This window comes from Tachypleus tridentatus, chromosome 10 (assembly GCF_004210375.1).
Source record: "Tachypleus tridentatus isolate NWPU-2018 chromosome 10, ASM421037v1, whole genome shotgun sequence".
Classification (NCBI taxonomy): Eukaryota; Metazoa; Arthropoda; class Merostomata; order Xiphosura; family Limulidae; genus Tachypleus; species Tachypleus tridentatus.
The window spans coordinates 41,362,938-41,386,466 of record NC_134834.1 but is presented as its reverse complement, the minus strand read 5'-3'; the positions used below and the strand labels follow the sequence as shown (position 1 = coordinate 41,386,466).

Genomic DNA, 23,529 nt, shown 5'->3' with positions numbered 1-23,529 from the left:
TGTGGAGAACATGACAATCGTCTTTCAGTTTGTTGCGTGTTCCTTCTTACACAGTGGGTATTCTTCTATCCATTCAAATTATATTCTTTCTCACTAGTTTGGGCATGATTAGGATGATGATAATTTTGACCATTTATTTCCCTGTCAGAATTTGGTCAAGGCACAGCTTTATCTTTTGAGGAAAATTCTCACCCTTCTAACTTCCTCTTTGACATGATTTTGTAGGTTTGTTTCTTTCTTTTTCCCTTGTTCTTTTCAATTCCTCTGACATTTTACTACATGAAACTCGTATCCTAGGTTACTTGGTTTTTCTTTGCCTGACATTAGGGTCTGAGCAGGTTCATTTTTCAAAAGGTTGCACCGCTGTTACTGATTTCTCTTTTTAGTGCCAAGTTTTCACACATTTGTCTTTTTTTACTACTCTCCTGTGTCACCTTTCATCACTTCGACTTAAGTCTAGGGCACTTCAGTGTGTTGTAGGAGGGTTTTATGGAGAAATGCATATTCTTTTCATCACATTGATTTTTCTTCATATTCTGCTCAGTTTTTCCTTACTTTGCTGTTGGGATGGGATACTCTTTTGTAATGTATGCTTCCCTCATACTTATCTCTATTATCTGCATCAGGCTTCATTTATTTGTCCAGAGGTCTTTGGGATGACCCTGACTTACTAGAGATCTTTATTGAAGTGGTCCATCATTAGTTTTCTTTTTTCTTTCTTTTTTTCAACCTTATCAATTTATTCTTAGGCCTACTTGATCCATGTTTCTTCTTTATGCCTCCCAGTTTCCTTCTTCCCATCCATGTAATTATTCCATTGGTAGCTACTGTGCTGAGCCTGATTCACTGAGTGCTTATCTATTTTTCTTTGCCAACCTTTAATTTTTATTTTTATCCAGGAGATGGGATTCTCTGACTCTCATTCACAATCTGTCCCTCCAGTTTTATCATCCTCCCCTTTATTCTTTTGCAGTTTCCTTTCTTTCTCACTCCAATCCCTTTAATCTTGAACGTCTCAAGGATGCATTCTGAAATTTCTTGGCCAAGAATGCCCTGAAAAGATTATTTACCCCTACACTTCAGCAGCTAACACATTTGGTTAAGGTTTTCAGTCCATCTGAAATGTGTCAACAATGGATCTACTATCTTGGATAATTTAGCCACAAAGGATTGTTAATGGGATACAAAGTCTAATAATCTAAAACTACCCTTTTAGTCACAGGACAATAATTGTCCTTAACCACTATGCTCACTTTCCTTATTTCAGTTTCAAGTGTACGTTCATTACCTGCTGAAACAATATTCACAAGCTCTTAGCAACAGGCTGAAATGTATGAATAAACATGTTTCTTTCATCCAGAACACCCAACTCTGCCAAGCTTTAGTTTGATTCCAGGTATTTGCTTCACCCTATAAGATCCAGTGCCATTTTTAAATTTCTTTATGTTAATGTCACAAATTGTGTTACTGAATTACATTCAAAATATAATTGAAATGATTTACTATTAATGTATTTTAATGAAATTATTATTGAGTATGTCATAATTGAAAGTTTATCTTCTCTAAGTTTTTATTCCTTCATTCTAAAAGAAACTTCTAAAACATTAAAACTTTTGCAACTTGACAGTATGTTGCTCAAAATATCTCAACTTTAGAAATTTTAAGAAGAAACAAGTACGTGTAATATAGATGTTTTTGTGCAGACATTCAAAGTGTGTATATATAAGTTGTTTACAAGGAACTTGAGTTAAATCCCTAGTTCTGGTCTCAGAAGAATCAGTTCTAAAAATTCTCAAATTCAAGATAAGTCCTAGCCACTTTTGAAGTAGAAACAATGTTGCCAAGGGACAGTTTTAACTTAAATAGCATGCTTATGACCAATAAAAAACATCACATTTCTCACTTCAGTGTCCCAAGCTTGACAGAATATGTAAGTGACGAATTAGTTTACAGACGAAAAGCAGCCTGCTTTTAAGGTCAGTGTCCCCAGCATTTAGCAATTTTTCCTTGCTTATACATATTACCCACAGGCACCAGTTGACGTGTGTTAACATAAGATTAAGAACAGCAAAAGAAAATGAAACATTAAAACTACACTATAAGTAAAAGGGTAAAGAATTTAAATTACACCCATGACCCTATGAAGATATTTGAATTTATTCAGTGAAAAGATAGAAGGTATGTGTGTGTGTGTGTGTGTGTATACTTTTTTGTTTTTCATTTCTTAATTTTAAATATTTCATTGATGATAATAGCTAGAGTTTGTGACATGGTAGATAAAATTGAAAATAAAATATACATATCTGCTTTAAAAACTTTATGATAATTGTTTAGGAAGCCCTAGAGATTATGAAACAAAATGTGAAAATTGTAAGATAATAGTGTTTTTATACTCAAAATGAAAACCATCTTTCAGGTGAATTATTCAGTCTGAGTGCAAGTAACTACATTAAATAATAAATTTTTATTAGAAATAGGAGAAAAATGAAAATTAAATATCTTATTTTTTCATCCATTAGTTTCATTTTGGGAGAGAAATTTCATGAGAGATACATAACATACAAACAGTATTTGTATATCATTTTGATAGGGTTAAGTGGTCTTTTTTCTCACCAGCAGCTGTCTTTGAAAGTGTTGGACCTTCCCTCTCCAGGAATTAATCTTTGCCTTTTTGTTGTTCACAAGAATACAGGCTTGACGTTCAGTCACAGAAATTTCACATCTTTTTTGGTTCCTTGACATTCTTTGTCGTAACATGAAGACTATTTTCACCCTTTGGTGGTCTTTTGTTCTAGGTTTTTGGATGACCAGCATGGATGTTTATTTTCACATTAGGCTTCATCACAACAAGACTTCTACTGCCATACCTTTTTTGAGCTTGGGGAAGCATTGTTTTTGGATTGGGTGGTCAAACTAAAGAAGTTACGTCTCACATCTGCTTCATTTGAGTATTTTTTGTTTTTTCATGATTGTTCCAATATGATCCATATAGACACCCTCTATATTTGTCTTGTATATCAGTCATTATGCACTCTGCTTCCACACACTTGACTTTTTTTGTCCGTTATCTCCAAGTACAACTAAAATTTTTTTTGTGGATCTTATCATGAATCATTTCTCAAGTCTCTACAAGATATTACCTACATAATGGTCTCTTGATTTACCTGTGTTCATGTGGCTGTGCTTTTGTCTTGGCACTCCTATTATACATGCATTTGTCATTTATTTCAAAATAATCTTTTTCTTTACTGTTGCCAGTTTCTCATCCATCATCTCTAACTGTGGTTGTATTCAGTCAGGACTAATCCAACATTTTTCTCTGTACTTACTTCTTCAACCTCATTCTTTTCTCTCCCACCCAATAATGGTGTCACTCCTACTTCACATAACTATTTTTTGTCTGGTTCCTTGTAAAATATTCTGGACTCTTCCATTGATAGCCTTCCTTCTTTCTAATTCCATTTGCTTTTCATCTTTAGTTCTTGATCAAATACAATGGTACATTTTCTGCAGTTGGTCATTGTGCCATTGTTTTTCCTCCTTTCCATCTTTCTTTTTTTTATGGCTCTTCAACCATAGTTTATCACTATTGACTATTGCTTGGCTACAGGGCAGCCCTGTCACATATTTTCAGGTTTTTGTGACACTATTATGCATTTTCCTCTCCAGTTCTTATTGTGTGCTTTCTTTTTTGACACCTTCTTCCTTTCTTACTCAGATCTGAATGTTTTTTCTATGCCCACACTCTTCTTCCTTTTGGACTTTTATTCTTTTGTGATTTATGCCATATTTACTTACCCTCTTTTGTCTGTGAACATTGATAATCTGATATGTATGCCACTGATTATTCTCATTCTTTTCATTGTTCGTATATTATTTATTCTGATTGTACTTTTCTACTCAAAAAGTCTGCAGATTAGGAAGGAGGCAAAACATTCACCTGTCTTTTTCTTGCATCCATTTCTGACCCTTATTTTCCATGTGATCCTGATTACATTTTCTATCTGGCCCCAGTATTTTGTTATTTGGCTTCCACTGCTCCATTTTGAAGTCTTTTCTATTTATTCCTTGGAATTCTTTATTTACCCAAGATGTTTCTCCTATTACTATCATTGGATGAAAATTCATGTTGACTCTTCAGTGTAACCTCTCATCAAATCTGATGCCTTACTCTTTCTCTGGCTATTATATATTTAAAAACAGCTGGTATGAGTAGAGAAAGCACTAGTAGAGGAGCAAACAATGTTTCGGCCTTCTTTGGTCACCATCAGTTTCACAAAGAAAGAAAGGGTTACTGACCGGTAGCTGGCCACATGTTTGAAGGCTTTCTCGTACCAGCTGTTTTTAAATATATAATTTTCTCTACAAGTGGGTTTTCTCGTCATCACAGATTATTTTTCTCTGGCTGCTTAATTCTATCGTCTGTTGGAGGAGGTTTCGAAGGCTGACATATGTACAACACTGCATACTTTTGTCGCACATTCGGTGCTCTAGGAGGTGCTGTCGCATGCTTGCTCTATTCAATGGTGCAGCAGCATCATGCAGAAATTTCAAATCTAGTGGCTAAAACAATGCTTATATAAATGGCAGCACTGAATCTGAAATGCTAATACATGAGAGGAGGTAAGTGTTGATATTTCTATATATTGTTTTCTTTACAGTTAGTATTAGGGATGAGAAAATAACAGGTAAAGTGGGAAGTTAAATAAAAGAAAATGTATTCATTTAGAAGGTTCTAGAGGTTATGTAAAGGAAATATTAAATTTGTAAGATGAAATGTTAATCCTTACCATGAAAATCATCTTTCACTAAGTAAAGACTTGGTCAATCTATAGATAAGTTTTCAGCAAAAATACTTTTTGTATACAGCAGTGTTATAACTTTTACCAATGTAATGAAGATAAACCCAACACATTCAATATTATAGTATATATATTTTCATGGTTGATCAAACTGAGTCCAAATGCATAGGGTTAATAATGTGTGTGATTTTTTTTGACAGTTTGTTTATAATTGCTTAGAATAGACATTTTACTTTCCTTAAATCGTGTTTTTATGTATTAAATTATTTATGTGAAGACTAAGTTAGATAAAGCACTTCTCTGATCTGATAAAAATTGGAGGAACTCAAGTGTGTGACAAAATTATCAGAATTGTTGTGAATTATTATAGATATTAAATATCAGATTCTGAAATTTTCAGTTTAATGAACTACGTTATCAGTTTATATTGATCCATATAATCTGTTCAAGTAATAAAACAAAGGATATAGATCTCATGCAGAATATTTATTCTCTTACAGTTATTTTTAACATATAGTACTTTGTAAAAGTGTTAGGACAAAGTCAAAAATTAGATTTCACACTACTTTCATAGAACAGTGAAAGGTAAATCACAAGTGAAAAATCAAAATTTTATTGATCTTCATATTTAGTACAACAGAAAATTAGTGAAAGTGCTTGAGTTCAGCAAACAGTTAATATTTTGTTTCCCTTTTGATTTAATAACTGCAGACAGCCTATCAAGCATTGTTGCACCATATTGAATCAAATTAAACTGTCCTTGGGGATTTTATTCCAGATGTCTCTGATACACTCTCATAAAGTTTCTTTGGAAGTAACTTCTAATCTGTCAAATTTCTGTTCTATCAAATCCAAGATCTGCTTATCTGGATTGAGACTTGGGATCTGTGGGGGCCATTGCATCATTTGAATGACTCCAACAGCTTTGTTATTTTTAGCTGATTAATTTCTATATAGGTTGGATGAGTGTTTGGAGTCATTATTTTCTTGGAAGTAATATCCTTTACTAATAATATGCAAACCAATTGGAATATGATGATGAATCAGAATTTGATGCAACTTGCATGAGTCTATTATTCCATCTGCAGAAAAATAAACCAAACCATTGTACTGCCTCCACCATGCTTCATTTTAAGTGATATGCATTGAGGTAAGTATCTTTCACCTTTCTTCCACTGGATATACAAGCTACACTTTGAACCAAATACTTCAAACTTGGACTCATTCATCCATAACACCCTTTTTCAATCATCAACTGTCTAGGTTTTGTACATTTTATCAAAGTTAAGTCTCTTGACAATATTTGGAGATCAAAGTAGAGGTTTTTTTAACTGCTACATGGCCAAATATTCTTTTTGTTGTTTTCTTGCTACTGTAGATCTTGACGCTTTTTTGTTATTTGATACATGGTCATTTATTTCATGCTTGAGATCAGTGGCATGCATCTGTCTAAAAGGCTACAAAAACAAAGATAATTGATATCAGTATTATTAAATTTAGATGTTCTGCATCTATCTTTCCTATTTTCAAACTTACCTGTTCAAGTCTCACGATTTTAGGTGTACTTGGTATTTGGGGAGCATTTCAAGTCTGTGGCATTTTGTTGGAAAGTTCAACCAATGTCACCAAAGATTTTATATTAACTCTCTACTGACAGTTCTCTACATATTTTGAGCCATAGCATGACAAAAGAACTTAACATATAGTGTTAAACAATTTTTATTAAGGTTTATTTGTGGAGTGCTATTAAATTGATTTCTTCTGTCATGTACCAATACCATGTATAAGTTTCTTTCTATATAGTTGAGGCACCATCTAGGGTACCATGACAGTTATTTCATACCCTAAATTTGATAAATTTGTTCATGCAAGCAGCACCCTTAAGATATGCACTTGGCACAAGTATATGAAAATTCTAAAGAATGACAAGTACTGTTCCTTGACACATTTGATTGTCAACATGCATCAGTGAAGCATTACCTTTTTGTTTGTTCCTTTAAAATGGGAAAAAAATATAATATTCTCTTATTCAAATAGTATTGTAAAGTACTGTATATTGTCAAAAGCTTGCTAAAAAATGTAAATAAATTATTCCAGTTAAATAGTATTACGTAGTTAAAAATCTAAATACTTGAATGCAAGTGAAGGGTTTTGTTTAGTAAGTTTCATAAAAGAAAAAATATTCTGACCAACCTTTGTGTCTTACTGATTTGTATTATCTACCATGACATTGTCATTTTTTATTATTAACCACAATTTATGTAAAGAAATGTGAGTCACAATGCATACAACTTTGAGGAAGCATGAAATTGCTTTAGAATTGAGAAGAAAAAGTGGAAGATTTGGTAGAGGCTCATGTACAAGTATACATAATATTCAGTATCTGGTTTTTAAAAGACAGTTTATAAATCACTGGGCAGTAATTTGCTCTTGTAGGAACTAATTTATACAAGTATTGCCTGAATATTTCATGAAAAGACCAATCTGTACTTTAGCATTTATAATCACAATGATTAATGTAGCAATGTATTATCTCTAGATGTTTCATTGGAACATTTGTAAAAGGGGTAAAGGACCAATGTTTTCAAATCATCTTAGCAGCAAGTAGGGTGAATATTTGATGTCCAAAATTGCTAGAATGCATCAGAGAGCATGTAGACCTGTCCCCTGTGGCTTTTGAGGACTGCTTAAGACCCTGGACATGGTCTTATTTATATTGGCTAAGACCCAGGATCAGCCATAAGTTTAATGTGCTACTTATCCATGTATACTAGCTAAACAACTACCATTGCCACTAAATTTCATCAAATGTGATACTTATTTTTTAACTGGTCAAATCAATTAAAAGTTAACACCTAGAACTATTAATAGTTTGCCTCTGATGATAAACACAAAAATCACTTTATGAGTGGAGAATCTGTATATATATTGGAACTAAAATATTTAAAAATAATATAAAAAAAAGATAAAGTTTTGCTCATAAACATTAGCATATACTGCTTTGAAATGTATATATTATAAATCTAGGAACACCACAGGAACCAGGGGTAATTCCACGAGCTTTAGACACACTCTTCAACAGTATCAAAGGCCGACAGATTCAAGGAATACCTTTCAAACCACATTTTTTTTCTGAAGTTGTTCGTCTCACACCTAAAGAGGAAAAACAAGAAATTTCTCACAAAGAAAACGTGTTAAAATGCTGGTATAAATATGAGGTATGAAAACTAGTTTCTGATTAGGATAAGTTAATGAACTCCTCATATGGATATCCCTTTCCTGCTAATGTTACAAAATTTTACTGGCTTATGGTATATGAATGAACCTGGCATTAAGATAGTCAATATTCCAAATTTATATATTATATATGTTCTGAGTTCTTAATTTTATAAGGAAACATAAAAGAATCCTCAATCTCCCCTCATATAAGAATTGTGACACTTGCTCTCTAATTCTTCTTTCTTCTGTAATTGATTTACTACCCATTTGAGAAATATGGGATTTAACATGAATTACTAATTATAAATTCTTTTTAAGAAGTTAGCACAAAGGATCACTTACAAACATTGATTTTTCAAATGGAACCCAGAACTTGAGAGCATTTGAATAATTGAATATTCTTCTTCAGGAGAATAAAGGGTGTTATTCTCTTGAAGAAGAACAGCCAACTATTTAAAAGTACTCAAGTTTTGGAGCTTGTTGAAAACATATTCATTATAATATAGTTTTTACTTAGGTAAAGTATAATTTCTGTTGCCTTCAATCTTGTTCAATTGCAGAGCCATAAGCTAAAAAATCAGACCCCTCTTGCCATGCCCACTTTATATCTTATCTTTCAAACATTCCCAGTAGTTCTATCTGATGTTTAATATTATATTATTTATAACCACGAGGAATCCAAAGTTTTAATCTATCAATTGATGCATTGCATTGTGTTTTCTCTACAAAGAATAGTCAATTTTGCTTCTTGTTCAAACTATATACATTGAGAAGCCTAGCTGATATTTTAATGGCTCTTATCACAAAGTTAGAAACTCAGAAAATTTGTGAAAATGATGGGAAATTGTTTTTTATGTGTAATTATTGTGTTCTCAGGTGCATTATTTAATTAATTAAAAAGCATTTAATATAGTTGTACTGTTAGTATAAAAATGAAGGGTTAAGTTTCATTGGCATTCAACAACAATAACAAAAAACTAAGTATTTTATTCTTGTTTTTCGTGTGTGTCCTTTATTTAACACTTGCTGGAGTACCTATACCTTCAATGCAAGTTACATATCTATTTCCCCATAGACCCAATAAATCTCTGTACCAATTTTGATAAAGATCCATCCACTATGGGCAAAGTAGTGGTAAAAAAATGTCCATTAAAATTGCAGTTTCTGTGCATCTTCCAATGGACCAAATTTTGGTGGAGAACCATTCACACTCTTCAAGGTAGGTACATAGACATACAGCAGACAGATTATATTCATATAATTTCTAGCTGGAGTAAATTCATAATTAATGATAGGTTATGTTAGGACAAAGTTTCTTCCCTTGTGTGTGTATGTTTTCTTATAGCAAAGCCACATTGGGCTACCTGCTGTAACCACCAAAGGGAATCAAACTTCTAATTTTAACATTGTACATCTGAAGGCTTACCACTTTCACGGCAGGGGAATGCTTCTGTTGTAAGCAATTGCAAAAACATCCATAAAAAGTGCAGAATGCAAAATTAAAAATTTGTATTTATGTTCCCATAATCCTAATCAACCTCCATACCAAAGTTGGTGAAGATCCATCTACACAAGGCAAGGTGGTGGTAAAAAATGCCCATAAAAAGTGCAGAGTGTGAAACTGAAAATCTGTATGTATCCCTGCATTGACCTGATGAACCTCTATACCAATTTGGGTGAAGGTTAATCCACATCCTTCAGAATAGTTTTGCAGATAAAAACAGACAGTACTATTATATTAATATAGATTATAAAGGTAACTAAAATTTAGAAACTTGTTAGATTAAGTAATATGAAAATTATTTTATTTTCATGGGATATGCTGGTGAGTAGCTAATGCATTATTAATTTGATAGGTTAATGTGAACTAGATGTTCTCAATTGATATACATGTGTGACAACATGTTATTTAGGTATAGTTCAAAGGTAAATAAAACCTTAAACTTTTAAGTAGAAACAAGATGTATACTGTTATGAGCTATAAGCTATTTATCATAAGCAAATATAGTTTTATGTTAAAATAAGACATCATTCTAGATAGAATCAAGAAGAAAATTCAGATTTATTTCAACTTTAATGGTAATTATAAGATTGTTCAAATTGACCAACTCTATATAGAGTTAGGGTGAAGAAATAGCAGATAAGGTATAAAGATTTACTGGAAAAAATGCTTAACATTTATTTAGGTATATTTGGACATTATGCAAAGAAACTGTGATAATATTAAAGTGAAAAAGTATTTTTGATCTTAACATGAAAATCACTTTGCACATGAAGTATTCAACACTTTCACTCCATATATTTTAGAAAAATAACCTATTTGAAATTCTAATTTTTTTGTCAACAGTAGACTTAAAACATGAAGATACACAAAACATATTAGAAGTTATAATATAGAAAGTCTAAACATCAACTTGGGGGCTACTGAGTTGGTCAAGTCTTAGCAAGAGAGTTAACATAAACATCTAAATGTACCAAGTAACTTGTCACTGTCAGTTCATACATCAGTTAATATCAGAAACAAATCCAGGCTCCTTATGTTAATTGACATTCTCAGAATTTTCAATATATGTTACATTCTCCCATTATATTCAACAGTTCATAAATTCTTTTTCTAATATTATTACAGCCATTTTTGTACCAAATAATACTTAGTTTTAAGGGAATAACAACAATTTCCAGCAAAACTCTAATACTTTGTTCAAGTACTTGTAGCCCATTGTTCATGCCAGTTATAAAGATGTGCATGTGATGCTGTTGTGTTCAGCTACCCTGTTTTTTATTATTTTTCATCTCCATTTTTGTTTTTGGATTCTTCAGAATGGACACAAGGAAATCTATTCAGAATAAAAATTAATGTGCTCCTAATAGAAATAAAACCACATCTGTAAAATGTTTGATTGTATAATGTTGCAAAGAAAAGAAACACATTATTGATACTGTTATCATGTAACATGTAATTTGTAAATATATTTTAAAGTGCTGTGAATATGATGTGTGTGAAATTATTACGTGATGTTTATTTTCAGAAAATTGTCCAAAGTTCTCCAGGAATATTTTATTATGTGAAAATGTGTAACATAAATAAAAAGCTAAAACAAAAGCAAGGGCCTTGTTACTAAAGGAAATGTGTAAAAACATGTTAGTAAAAACTATAATAATAATAAAAGGGGATGTGTGTGTATGTGACTGCTAAGAGGAAAGAACATATAAATCTGAAAATTTGCACCAATACTAAGTGAACCCTAAGGATGTACATCTTTTTAATGACACGAGCTATTGAAAAATACCACATAGCAAAGAAGTGTTTCATTATATTAGAAATAGGAATCAGACATGCTCTTGTGACTGCCTTAGCTTCAATAGGAAAAAACCTGAACTTTTGCAAGCATACTGAGTGGAAAACCACACAGAAAAAATGTTACCATCGAAGCTCTAAGAGCAAACACCTTTGAAAAGTGGAATTTTGCACCCATATTAATTGGACTCTGAAAGTGTGCACCCACATATCTTTACTTATTTATGTGTTTGCTCAATTTTTTATTTCCAAAAAATCACATAAAAAGAAATGACTGCCATCCAAGAGAAAAGAACCTATAGACCTGAAATTTTGCATCTATAGTAAGTGAACCCTAAGGATGTGCACAAGAATATTATTATTTATTTTACCCATGTGTATGTGTGCAGGGACATCTTTTTAATCAGGAAAGCTGGTGAGAAACCACATAGGAGAAAAGTGGTTCATTATACTACAAATAGAAATTAGGCAAGCACATTTTTGTGTGTCTATGTGTGCATGACCATCTTATCTCCAAGAGGAAAGAACCTAGAAATCTGAAATCTTGCACTCGTAATAAGTGGACCCTGTGGTTTTGCACCTGGGTATTATTACTTATATATGCTTGTGTGCATCTTTTTATGCAGAAAAAACACACAAAAATGCATAGAAAATAACTGTAACCTCCATAGCTTTTAGAGGTATGAATCTAGAAACATGAAATTTTGCATTTGTACTACATGTCCCTTGGGTTTGAACCTGGGTATTTTTATTTATCCACATAAATGCACATCTTTTTAATGAGGCAAGCCAGCTAAAAATGGCATAGAAAAGGAATGGGTCCTTGTATTACAAAATACAGTGTACCCTGAGTGTGTGCACCTAGGTATTATTACATATCTTATTCATGTGCGTGCACACATGCACATCTTTTTAATGAGGAAGACTAGCAGGAAAAAATAACAGAAAAGTGGTGGTTATTACATTACAAAATATAAAGTGGACCTTGAGGATGTACATCTGGTTGTTATATTATTTATCTTATCCATATGTATATGTACATCTTTTTAATGAGGTAAGCTAGCAAAATTTTATTATTATATTGTTAAAAGGTTAGTCAAAATGAACAAGCCTATACATGGACAGTTAGTTATAGAAACAAAAAACATCACAATTTTTGTGGTCTTGCTGGAAGCTAATAGTTTATTTACAGCATTGATAACTTGAAAACAGTTTGAAGTAAGGTGTATACTAAACAGAATTTGCAGCACATTCTAAAGTAAATACAGAAAATATATAAAAAAAATAATTCTTGACCACTGTTATGATTTTCATCTTAGGCCAAGTGATGTACGTTCATTAATCAAAATATTTACAGTAATGTCAATTTAAATATCTCTTGGAAAATTAGTTGAAGAAACAAAAACAGACTTTCTGTGCACACTTATTGTTACTGAACTTTTGGCCACAAAGTTATTCTTAGTAAGGCTGCAGAACACAGTGTAATTATTGGAAGAGAAAGTAAGAAAACTACTTGCCAAGTAATACTCCTGTTGTTGTCAAAATTTATATTTTAGTTCCAAGCATACAGCTAGGTCAAAGTGTATGTTTTATAAAGTTTTATTTAAAATTTAATTGTACAATATTGTTAAAGTATTGCCATAAACTTTGCAACAAAATTTAGTTTTATAACTCAGCTTTTTTATATTATTTAATAAAGTTTATTTTCATAAAGAAATATTTGAAAAAATTCTGCATTTGCTTCTCTGTGTTACATGATGTATCTGCACAATGAATTTTCTCCTTTAGATTTAGTGTTGAATAATATGACTGTTATAGTTTCCAACCATTTGGAAATTCAAACTGTACATGATTACAAACAAAAAATTTTAACTCTCTGAGAAATCAGTAAATATATTAAACCCACCAGATGCCTTATGTATATATGATGATGAATATGTTTATAGCCAATAGAAATATCAGGTTTTCTCTTACACAAGCTTATTAGTTTTTTTAGGTGTGCAGTTGGCATTATGTTAATTGTTTCAATTCAGTACAATTAATGATTTTTTAATTACTTTTAGCTTACTTAAAAAGCCTGATAAAAGTTATTACGTTTTGGACATTTTATTTGAGTGACTGCTTTATTTTTAAGTTCTAAAAATGCTTATTTAAGAGCTTAATGAATTACTTTTTATACAATGAGTTTAATGGAAAATGGTTAAGACTAAATCTAGACAGACATTCAAAAATAAAAAGGCTTAGAATTTGGAGTAAGTGCTAAATGTTTTTTATTTATTGTTATATATTTTAAAGAAAAATAACTAAAATGTAAAAAATTAAAAATTTCTTAGGTTATATAACAAAAGTAAAATAATTATAAATTTCATAAGCTCAGGAATGTGAGGTTATGAGGGTGACTTGAGCTTTTTGTTTACTTTATCTGTGGAGAAATTCACAGAATAAGTAGCTTCTGTGAAAGAAAGTCCAGCAGTAAAAAAAATTAAAAGTCAATTATTTATCACCAACAAGAAGAAAAGGTATTAATGCATAGGTATTCATGTAGATACACTGACGAGAAGCTTCAATATTGAAATGTTACCAGATGAAAGTATACTTAAGTGGGTTGAATGAACAACCAGTGTACACACACAACTGGTGGATCATGTCATTCCAGAGCAAGTTTTGGAAAGTTTTTCTCTCCTTAAAGATTTTTGCTTTTATTGCAGTGCCACCACACAATGTGCAGTAATTGGAGGACTTCAATGTATTTGATTAAAGGTTTTGAAACATCCTTTCTTAAGTATATACAGGGTGTTTGGAAAGTCACTCTACAGTTTTGTAATCATATGCATATATAAGTGCACAGTGACTTTCCTAACACCCTGTAGGTATTTATTCAATCAGTCAGTAACATTATTCACAGTTTGTTTTTCTTTTCTGTATTTATTTCACTTGTAAGCCTTAATACTTAAATATTTCTTATTTTTAACAGGTTTATCTTTATAAATTTATTTGTCAACCATAAAAAAGACAAAATATATTGTGAAACTCAGTCTTCTAAAAAACAAATGTTAGGTGATGTGTTTAATATGTGTTGTATGTTCAATTATAAATGGGTAGGTTAAAACCAGTTGGAGAAAAAAACAATATTTGTTGTAGAAATTACTTTATAAAATCTCCTGACTGTAATTGGTTTAAGTGTGAACATTATACGTGTTGGATAAACACTCACATTTTTTAGTTTGCTATTGAAGTTGTATTTGGATTTGCTGAAATATTTAGAAAGATGTGATGCATGATAACACTGGATTGGTTACATTAAATCCATATTAGTTCAGATTTATAACCTGATTGCTAGTCTTTTAAGGTTTATTAACTAAGTATTGATAGAGAAACTTGTTCACAATTCTAATGTTTTTCATTTCTTTCATTCATATCTAGGATTCTGATAATAGCATAGCAACAAATGATCTTTTTTGCAACTTTACCCATTGCAACTCAACACAGTCTCTTTACTCTGAGGATAGTCTGAACAGTACAAACACAAGTAAAACACTCCATGGTAAGTTTAAAGATTTTTACTCTAGGTGACCTGTATAACCCAATCTGCATGACTGAAAAAGGTTTGCTGTGCATTTAATGTTCTTTATTAATAAATGCAAACATACATTTAAATTAATGAGAAGTTGAAAGTATTTGTAGTTAATAATGTTTGCCTGAGTTGCAAATTCCATTGTGCCCAAAGAAAGACAAGTTAAAAGAAATTAGATGTGTTGGTTTTGTTTAAAACTGTGTGTGGTAAGATTAGCAGATTAGTTAAATTTCTTTTACATTTCATATGAGTTACTTTGAAACATGCATTTTTACAGTAAACTTACTTGTGAAAATAATTGTGAATACTATTTGCATTTAAAAATTGGATTAAGATACAACTTGTGAAAGTTGCACATTATGTGGATGAAGTATGGCTATAAAAGAATTCAGCTGATCCCACATTCAGATGTTGCACATTTATGTTTTATTCAAGTTGAGCAAACAGCCTATCATAGTGTAGGGCCTATGTACAATACACTGTTAAATGCAGTGCAGAGTGAAATATGACAAAGGGCTGGATTATTGCAACTCCCTAACAGACTGCTTAATAATGCCTGATTTTTGTTACTGCATGATTTTGAAAGTATTTACAGGAGAGTGCAGGGAGAGGTTGAGAGTACAAAAAGGGATTAAGCACTTTTGAGACATATAATATTCATATTTCCTTTGGACAGTATCACTTATATCCTATTACCTCATTAGAAGGCAGCATAGAGGGGCCTTGGCTTAACAATGGTAGCTGGCAGGAAGGGTTAGTGAGACATCTTTGCTTATTCTGAGTGAGGTTTTAGTTGTGTTACCTCTGATGGATAGACAAATATCAAATTTTGCCCCATCTTTCCCTACAGTGAAGTATATCCTCTTCATATACTACTATTGGAACATTTCTGATGAGCACTTTTTCAACAAATCATTTCTTTGTTAGTTGTTGTGAAAAGTTTAAATCTAGAATCCTTCTCAGCTTCTCATTAATTCATGTGCAACATTCACTGGGTAAATGTCAGTTTACCAGTGTTTTCCACAAATTGTTATTAAGGGGTGGTATCTCCAAACATATTTGACCCACATACACAAAGATGTGAATGTTTACAATATTTTAAAACCATACTATTAATTTAGGCCTTTTGATAATGTACGTACAAGTGACTGCAAGTATGTGAAATGAGGCACCAAATGACATCTCTTGTATGTCGATCTTTCATGTAAACATTCTCTTGGCTGTCAGTCAAGGTAAATAGTAAAGACTATATGGACCTTCTAAAATGCCTTATTAGATAATTGTATGGAATATGTGACTGAAGATACCTTTGGATTTTTGAAAGAACTGGAAAACCGGTGAAGTTAGTGGGAGGTACTTTCTGTTTGCTGGTGAATGCAAAAAGTACTACATCCCATGTGTTGGGTAAACTGAAACTAGAATATATGCAATTGGTCAGTTCTTTATACTTGTCTCTAGCACAACAGTGTCAGCAGTTTGAACATTTTAATGTATTTTGTCATAGTTTTTTGTGTGGCAAAGGCCATGACACCACAAGTGTCCCTCTCAGTGTGGATTCCTGTACATGGTGAGGGATACTCCCAGGGAAGGTTCTGTTCTTTCAGTTTACCTCCTCTGGGATTTAAACATCCACCCACATGTTTGACATGTGTGGTGACCTGTGAAGGGGAGGAGAGGATCCTGGTGGTTGAGGAGTCGAACCCTAACACACGACTATGGCCTTGAATTCCTGTAGACAGACAGCCTTGGGGTGGGCCCCCGTAAGGTCAGTCGGCTGGTCCACTTGGGTTAGGGTCAACCAAGTACCAGTGTTGAATGTTCTCAACAGGTGTATCTGATGCTGGCATTTGGGTATAGTACTCGCAAAGTCCTGTTGTTGCTGCAGTGTCCTTGTTTGGCATTGTAATGTGTCCCTTCATAGGGCTCCATGGTGGATGGGGTCAGTGGGCACTGAAATATTCCTTTTTTTTATGGATCCTCCAAGAAAAAAACTCAAAGTAGTCAAAAAACAGTCCATAGGTAAACGACTATATCTTGAAGATTCTGAGCAGCAATCTTCAACATCTGTAACACCTGTTGTACCTCATTTGCTTATACTACATTCTCTTTCAGACAAATCTTTAGGGCAAATGTCTCCCTTTTTCTTTCAGAAGGCACTAGAGGGACTTGCTGGCTCTCCAAAGTCAGTAAAGAAGCTTTGTCTGGTGACATATTGGTGGAAACATCCACATCTCAACACAGGGAACTCTTCTTGCATTCAAAGGTGATTGGGAATATACCTATTGAGGTTACACCCCATGCTACCTTGAATTCTTCACGAGGAGTCATTGTTGAGAGGGATTAGACGGACATCCTTGAGTCAGAGATTTTTGCTGGTTTCTCCACTCATGGAGTTTCTGCAGAGGCGTATCTCCACTCACAAAGATGGAATTACGATGCTGACCAATATCCTCATTCAGACATTTACATCACCACATCCACCTGCCACTATCAAGGCAGGTTATCTTAATTGCATGTTATGGTTATACATTCTAAACCCTCTCATATATTTCCAGTGTCAGTGGTTTCATCACATGAAGACTTCATGTCACAGTTCCTTGACGTGTGCACGTTATGGTGGCAAAGACCGCTATGCCTATGAGTGTTAAACAGATTCTCATTGTGTCAATCGCAATGGCTTTCACCCATCCTACTTTTGTTCTTGCTCTAACTAGTTGCAAGAAAAAGAAGTGCAGTGAATGAAAACGATTTATTACATTAATTATCCTAAGGCTCGAAAGTCGCTCTCCACCGCTTCATCTTGGACATATGCTGCTGCACATTGTTCCACTACTACAGTGGGAGTGCAGACAGATTGTTCTCAAACCAAATGAAAAGTTTTTTTACCTCAGTGGTTAAAAAAGTTGATGAATTAACTTCAACACCCATCTCTGTCCCTAACATACATTCCAGCAAATCCCAAGATCCACTTTTTTCGTTCCATGTATGGGTATTTCCTCAGGTACATCTTCTTTTCCCACATCAAGATGCAAAACAATCATTCCTTCACGTCCTCATTCACTGGAATTCTCTTCCAACAGCAACCCCTTGGTGTGGATTCCTGTACGTGGTGAGGAGACCTCCCAGGGAAAGTTCTGTTCTGTCTGGTTACCTTCTCTGGGATCTAAACATCCACCCACGTGTTTGCCGTGTGTATCGACCCGTGAAGGGGAGGAGAAGATCCTGGTGGTTGAGGGGTCCAACCCTAACACACCAATTTGGCCTTGAATTCCTGTAGACGGGCAGCCTTTGGGTGGCCCCCCTTGGGTCAATCGGCTAGTCCACTTGGGCTATATTCAACCAAGTACCAGTGTTGGAAGTTCTCAACGGGTGTTGTGGACATTGTGCCTGATGCTGGTGTTTGGGTATAGTGCTCACGAAATCCTGGTCTTGCTGCATTGTCCTTGCATGACATTGTAGTGCGTTCCCTCGTAAGACTCCATGGTGGGTGGGGTCAATGGGTACTGAAATTTTTCTTTATTCCTATGGATCCTCCTTTAAAAAATTTAAATAAAATGGTGAATAGTCAATAGGTAAGCGACCACGTCTTGAAGACTCTGAGCAGCAATCTTTGACATCTGTAACACACGTACCTCATTTTCTAATATTACATTCTCTTTCAGAAAAACCTTAAGGGCAATTATCTCCCTTTTTTATTCAGAAGGGACAACAGGGTGTTGCTGGCTCTCCAAAGTCAGTAAAGAAGCTTCGATCTGGAGACATTAGTTGAAACATCCACAACCCACCGGAGTGAACTCCTCTTGAATTCAATGGAAATTGGGGATATATCTATTGAGGTTACCCTTATGCTACCTTGAATTCATAACGAGGAGTTATTGTTGAGAGGGATTTGAAGAATGTCCCCAAGTCAGAGATCCTTGCTGGTCTCTCCACTCAAGGAGTTTCTGCAGTGAGGCACATCTCCACTCGCAAAGATGGAGTTACACTGCCAACAAATACCCTCGTTTTGACATTTACATCATCACGTGCACCTGCCACCATCAAGGCAGGTTATCTAATTTGCAGGCTACGGCCATACATTCCAAACCCAATCCGATGTTTCCAATGTCAGAGGTTTGGCAACACACAGACATCATGTCGTGATTTCCTGATGTGCTCCTTGCGGTGGCAAGGACCACAATGCCTATGAATGTGACATGGACCCACATTGCATCAACTGCAATGGATCTTACCCTTCCTACTTTCGTTCTTGCCCAAAATGGTTGGAGGAAAAAGAGGTGCAGCGTTTGAAAACAACTCATAACATTAGTTATCCTGAGGTTCAGAAATTGCTGCCCACCACTCCATCTCGGACATATGCTGCTGCACTGCATTTCGCAACTACAGTGGGAGTGCAGACAGATCTCTCTGTGCCTCTAAGAGAATCGTTTTCAAAACAAATGAAAAGCCTTTTGACCTCCATGGTTAAAAAGGTTGATGAATCGACTTCCACACCCATCTCTGTTCCTCCCATACATTCCAACAAACCTCAAGATCCACATCCTTCAGTTTCAAATACAAGCATTTCTTCTGATACATCTTTTTCTCCCACCCCAAGAGGCAAAACAATCATTCGTTTGCATCCTCAGTCACTGGAATCCCCTTCCAATTGCAAAGACCTGCCCAATCGACCCAGGGCAGGATCCGTGGAGGTTGATATACCTCCTCCGACTAAGGACAGTAAGGAAAAAGACGTTGTCGTACACAGAAGGGTTCTCCAGCCACTTTGCCTACCCGTCATTAAAAATGGCCACCTTGATACAATGGAACTTTCAAGGTTTACATTCTAATCTGGATGATATCAAAACACTGATTGCTTCCTACCATCCCATGTGTCTTTCCTTACAAGAAACATTTCTAAAACTTGCTGATACTGTCACCATTTGGCAGTTTTCTCTGTACAGAAATGACAGGCTGTGTGATGGACGAGTACATGGAGGGGTGGCACTATTGGTTGATCAGCATGTGCCCACCCTGTCTTTGTCACTCAAACACACCCAAACCCATCCGTGTTTTGGGTCATACCATCACTGTTTGTCCTCTCTACCTGAGACATATGATCAATCAGACCTTGTTGCTCTCGTTGAACAGTTGCCGTCTCCCTTTCTACTCCTGGGGGACTTTAATAGACATCATCCCCAATGGGGAAGTGCTGTTATTGATGGGAGGGGTCGCTCTGTAGAGAGTATGCTCTCTGATCACAATCTTTCTCTTTTCAATGCTAGTTCTTCCACTTATTTTCATGCTCCTAGTCAGTCCTTTATCGCTATTGATCTCTCAGTTTGCTCTCCTTCATTATTCTCCCATTTTTCATGGAGGGTTGACAATTATCCGCCAGGCAGTGATCATTTTCCTATACTTTTGAGAGAGACTGGCCGTGGTCGATGCCACCCTACCTGCGTGCCCTGGTGGAAGCTGGATCAGGCAGACTGGTGCACTTTCACTGCTCTTGCAGAACTTGATCCTGCCATCGTGAATCAGCCATCAATAGACGACTGTGTGGCAGTGGTAACTGGCTGTATTATACAAGCAGCTGCTCAGTGTATTCCTAAAATCTCGACACGTTTTCCATGTTATCCTCGTCTGTGGTGGAATCCTGCTTGCCACTTAGCACGGAAGGCTCAAAACCGGGCCTGGGATACATTTCATAGATATCCCACACTTTCGAACCTCGTCGCTTTCCAACGGGCCCGTAAGACGTCAAAGCCAGAAGGAATCTTGGATTAAGTTCACAACTAGCATATCTTCTACCACCAGTTCCAAGGTCATATGGGACAGGATTTGAAAGGTCAGTGGGCACTACAATTCTGTCCCCCCCTCGATCTTACTCTCTGATGGTCAGGAGGTGGCTGATGTCTGGAGCATCGCTGATACTCTGGGTGAAAGCTTTTGCCAGGTATCAAGACTCGGGCAGAACGTTCATGTCTTTCCTTTCAAACTGATTGTCTCTTTGACTATAATTGTCCCTTTACACTGGTGGAACTGAAAATGGTCCTTCATTGGTCTGGCAGTACATCTGTTGGACCTGATGATTTACACTATGACATGCTGCACCATCTATCTCCTGCTTCTCTTGATGTCCTTCTAATTGTCTTTAACAGGATCTGGCAGAAGAATGTTTTTCCTGATGCCTAGCACCAGGCTATTATTTTACCTTTCTCTGAGCCAGGGAAAGATCCCAAGATTCCTTAACTACCGTCCAATTGCTTTGATGCGCTGTCTCTGTAAGATTTTAGAAAGGATGGTTGATACTCATCTTGTTTGGTTCCTCGAATCAAACAACCTCCTCTCGCCCACCCAGTGTGGTTTCTGACAACAGCACTTTACCACAAACCATCTAATTCAACTTGAAACATCAATCAGAGAAGCCTTTCTCAAATGCCAACATATTGTGTCAATATTCTTTGACATTGAGAAGGCTTATGACACAACATGGAGGAATGTCATTTTGCGAGACCTCCATACATAGGGGTTACGTAGCCATTTACCCATGTTTATTAAAAAATTTTAATGGACAGGAGATTCCAAGTTCGTGTGGGTTCGACACTTTCCTGTTCTTTTGTAGAGGAACTTGGAGTCCCTCAGGGCTGTGTTTTGAGTGTCACACTTTTCAGTATAAAGATAAATGCCATCACTGAACAACTCCCTCTCACTGTTGCGAATGGGCTGTATGTCGATGACTTTCACATCTTGTGTCAGTCGTCGAACATGAGATATATTGAGGGGCAACTACAAACTGCCCCCAATCGTGTACTGCAGTGGACTATGGTGAACAGCTCTAACTTTTTTTCTCTAAAACTGTTTGCATGCACTTTTGCTGCCAATGGGGTATTCACCCTGATTTTGAACTTCATATCAGTGAAGTTTTGCCGCCAGTGGTCCCTGAGACCAAGTTCTTGGGGCTTATCTTTGACCGTCAGCTGACCTTTATACCACACTTAAAGCAGCTATGGGTCAAACGCACAAGAGCACTGAACATCCTCCGTGTCCTCTCTACTGCCAGTTGGGGAGCAGATCGATGATCTGTGTTAAAGGTATATCGTGCTCTTATTTGATCAAAACTCGAGTATGGATCAATGGTCTATGGCTCTGCCAGACCCTCGGCCTTAAAGATACTGGACCCCATTCATCACCAAGGACTTCAACTCTGCACTGGGACTTTCCGCACCACTCCAGTTCAAAGCTTATACATTGAATCTCATGAACCTTCTCTGCACCTTTGCCTTTTGCAACTATCTTTACCATATTCTTTGAAACTTCGTTCCTTACCAAAGCATCCCACCTGGGGATGTGTTTTCCTTCCTCAGTGGGTCGTACTTTTTCAGAACAGACGATCTGCCATTGCTCCTTTTGGCCTTCGCATCCAGATGCAGTTGGATGAATTGGGTCTGTTTTTAGATAACATTGCAGAATCCATAGGTCAGCTCATCCCACCATGGCTTATTACAGCCCCCAAATGTGACCTTTCTTTCAGTCATCTGAAAAAGGCAGATACTCCAGATTGGAAGTACCGTCTTTTATTTAATGTACATCTTTCAAACAATCCTTCCGTTCCAAATCAGGTAATTCAGTGGGCTTTGCCATGGTTTGCTGCGGTTTGGTGGTTGCGTGCAGAACCCCCTCTACAGCTTCTGTGTTCACTGCTGAATTGTACGTCATATCTCTTGCCCTGGATCATATTGAAGCTGAGCAGTACTCCAACTGCACTATTTATACTGACTCGCTTAGTTCTCTACTGGCGTTGGAATCACTACATGTTGGCTCACACTCTGTTCTCGCTGATATTCAAAACCGACTGGTCCATTTCTCATTAACTGCTACTTCTATCCAGTTTTTCTGGATACCAGGCCATGTTGGTATTCAAGGGAACGAGCTTGCAGACACGGCAGCTAAATCTATCTGCTCTGGCACTATTATCACTGTGCCTGTTCTGTACATGGACTATGGTCCTGTATTCAAGGCTTGGCTCCATGCCAGCTGGCAGTCCACTTGGAGTGAGCAATGCAACAACAAGCTTTTCCAAATAAAACCCTTTATTGGGCTTTGGCCATCTGGCTTCCATAAGGTTCGGAAGGAGGAAGTTGTTCTAACTAGACTACGCATTGGTCACAGTTTTTTAACTCATCGTTTTCTTTTATCTAGAACTGTTGCACCAGTGTGTAGTTTGTGTAACACTCAAATCACTGTTAGCCACATTTTACTTTCTTGCCATTGTTACGACTCTCAACGATGGCACTATTTTAAACATGTTTTTTCCCAGGGTTTATCTGTCACATTGGACAGTGTTATTGGTGATGGTGACACTGCCCATTTTGATGAAGAGTTTAGTTTTTTAATGGCCCTTAATCTTTTTAATCTCATTTAAGTGTTGGATATTTATTCATTACACTTTTTTAATTGTGGTTCCCTTTTCAAAGTTTCAATTTCTCTAGTTCAATTTGAAATTGTAAAATGGCCAGAACATTAAATAACTTGACACCAGGACTGGAAAGGCCAACTTCAGATGACTAACGCTGCTGTTTGAACTACCCGTTAGTCGTTCCTGGCGAGTTGTTATTCCAATTTTGCTGCATGTCTTTTAAACTTTTATTACTTTA

The 23,529-nt window shown here is 35.5% G+C and overlaps 1 protein-coding gene across 4 annotated transcripts in view; it reads left to right on the top strand.

Annotated features, from left to right (window-relative positions):
* The window catches only part of LOC143229132 (uncharacterized), a 132,654-nt gene that overhangs the window by 14,165 nt on the left and 94,960 nt on the right, over positions 1-23,529 (top strand). For all 4 annotated transcript variants that reach the window (XM_076461001.1, XM_076461003.1, XM_076461002.1 and 1 more), the window contains exons 4-5: positions 7,830-8,020; positions 14,743-14,863. In XM_076461001.1, coding sequence (XP_076317116.1) covers positions 7,830-8,020; positions 14,743-14,863 — 312 coding nt within the window. The remainder of the gene's footprint in view (positions 1-7,829; positions 8,021-14,742; positions 14,864-23,529) is intronic.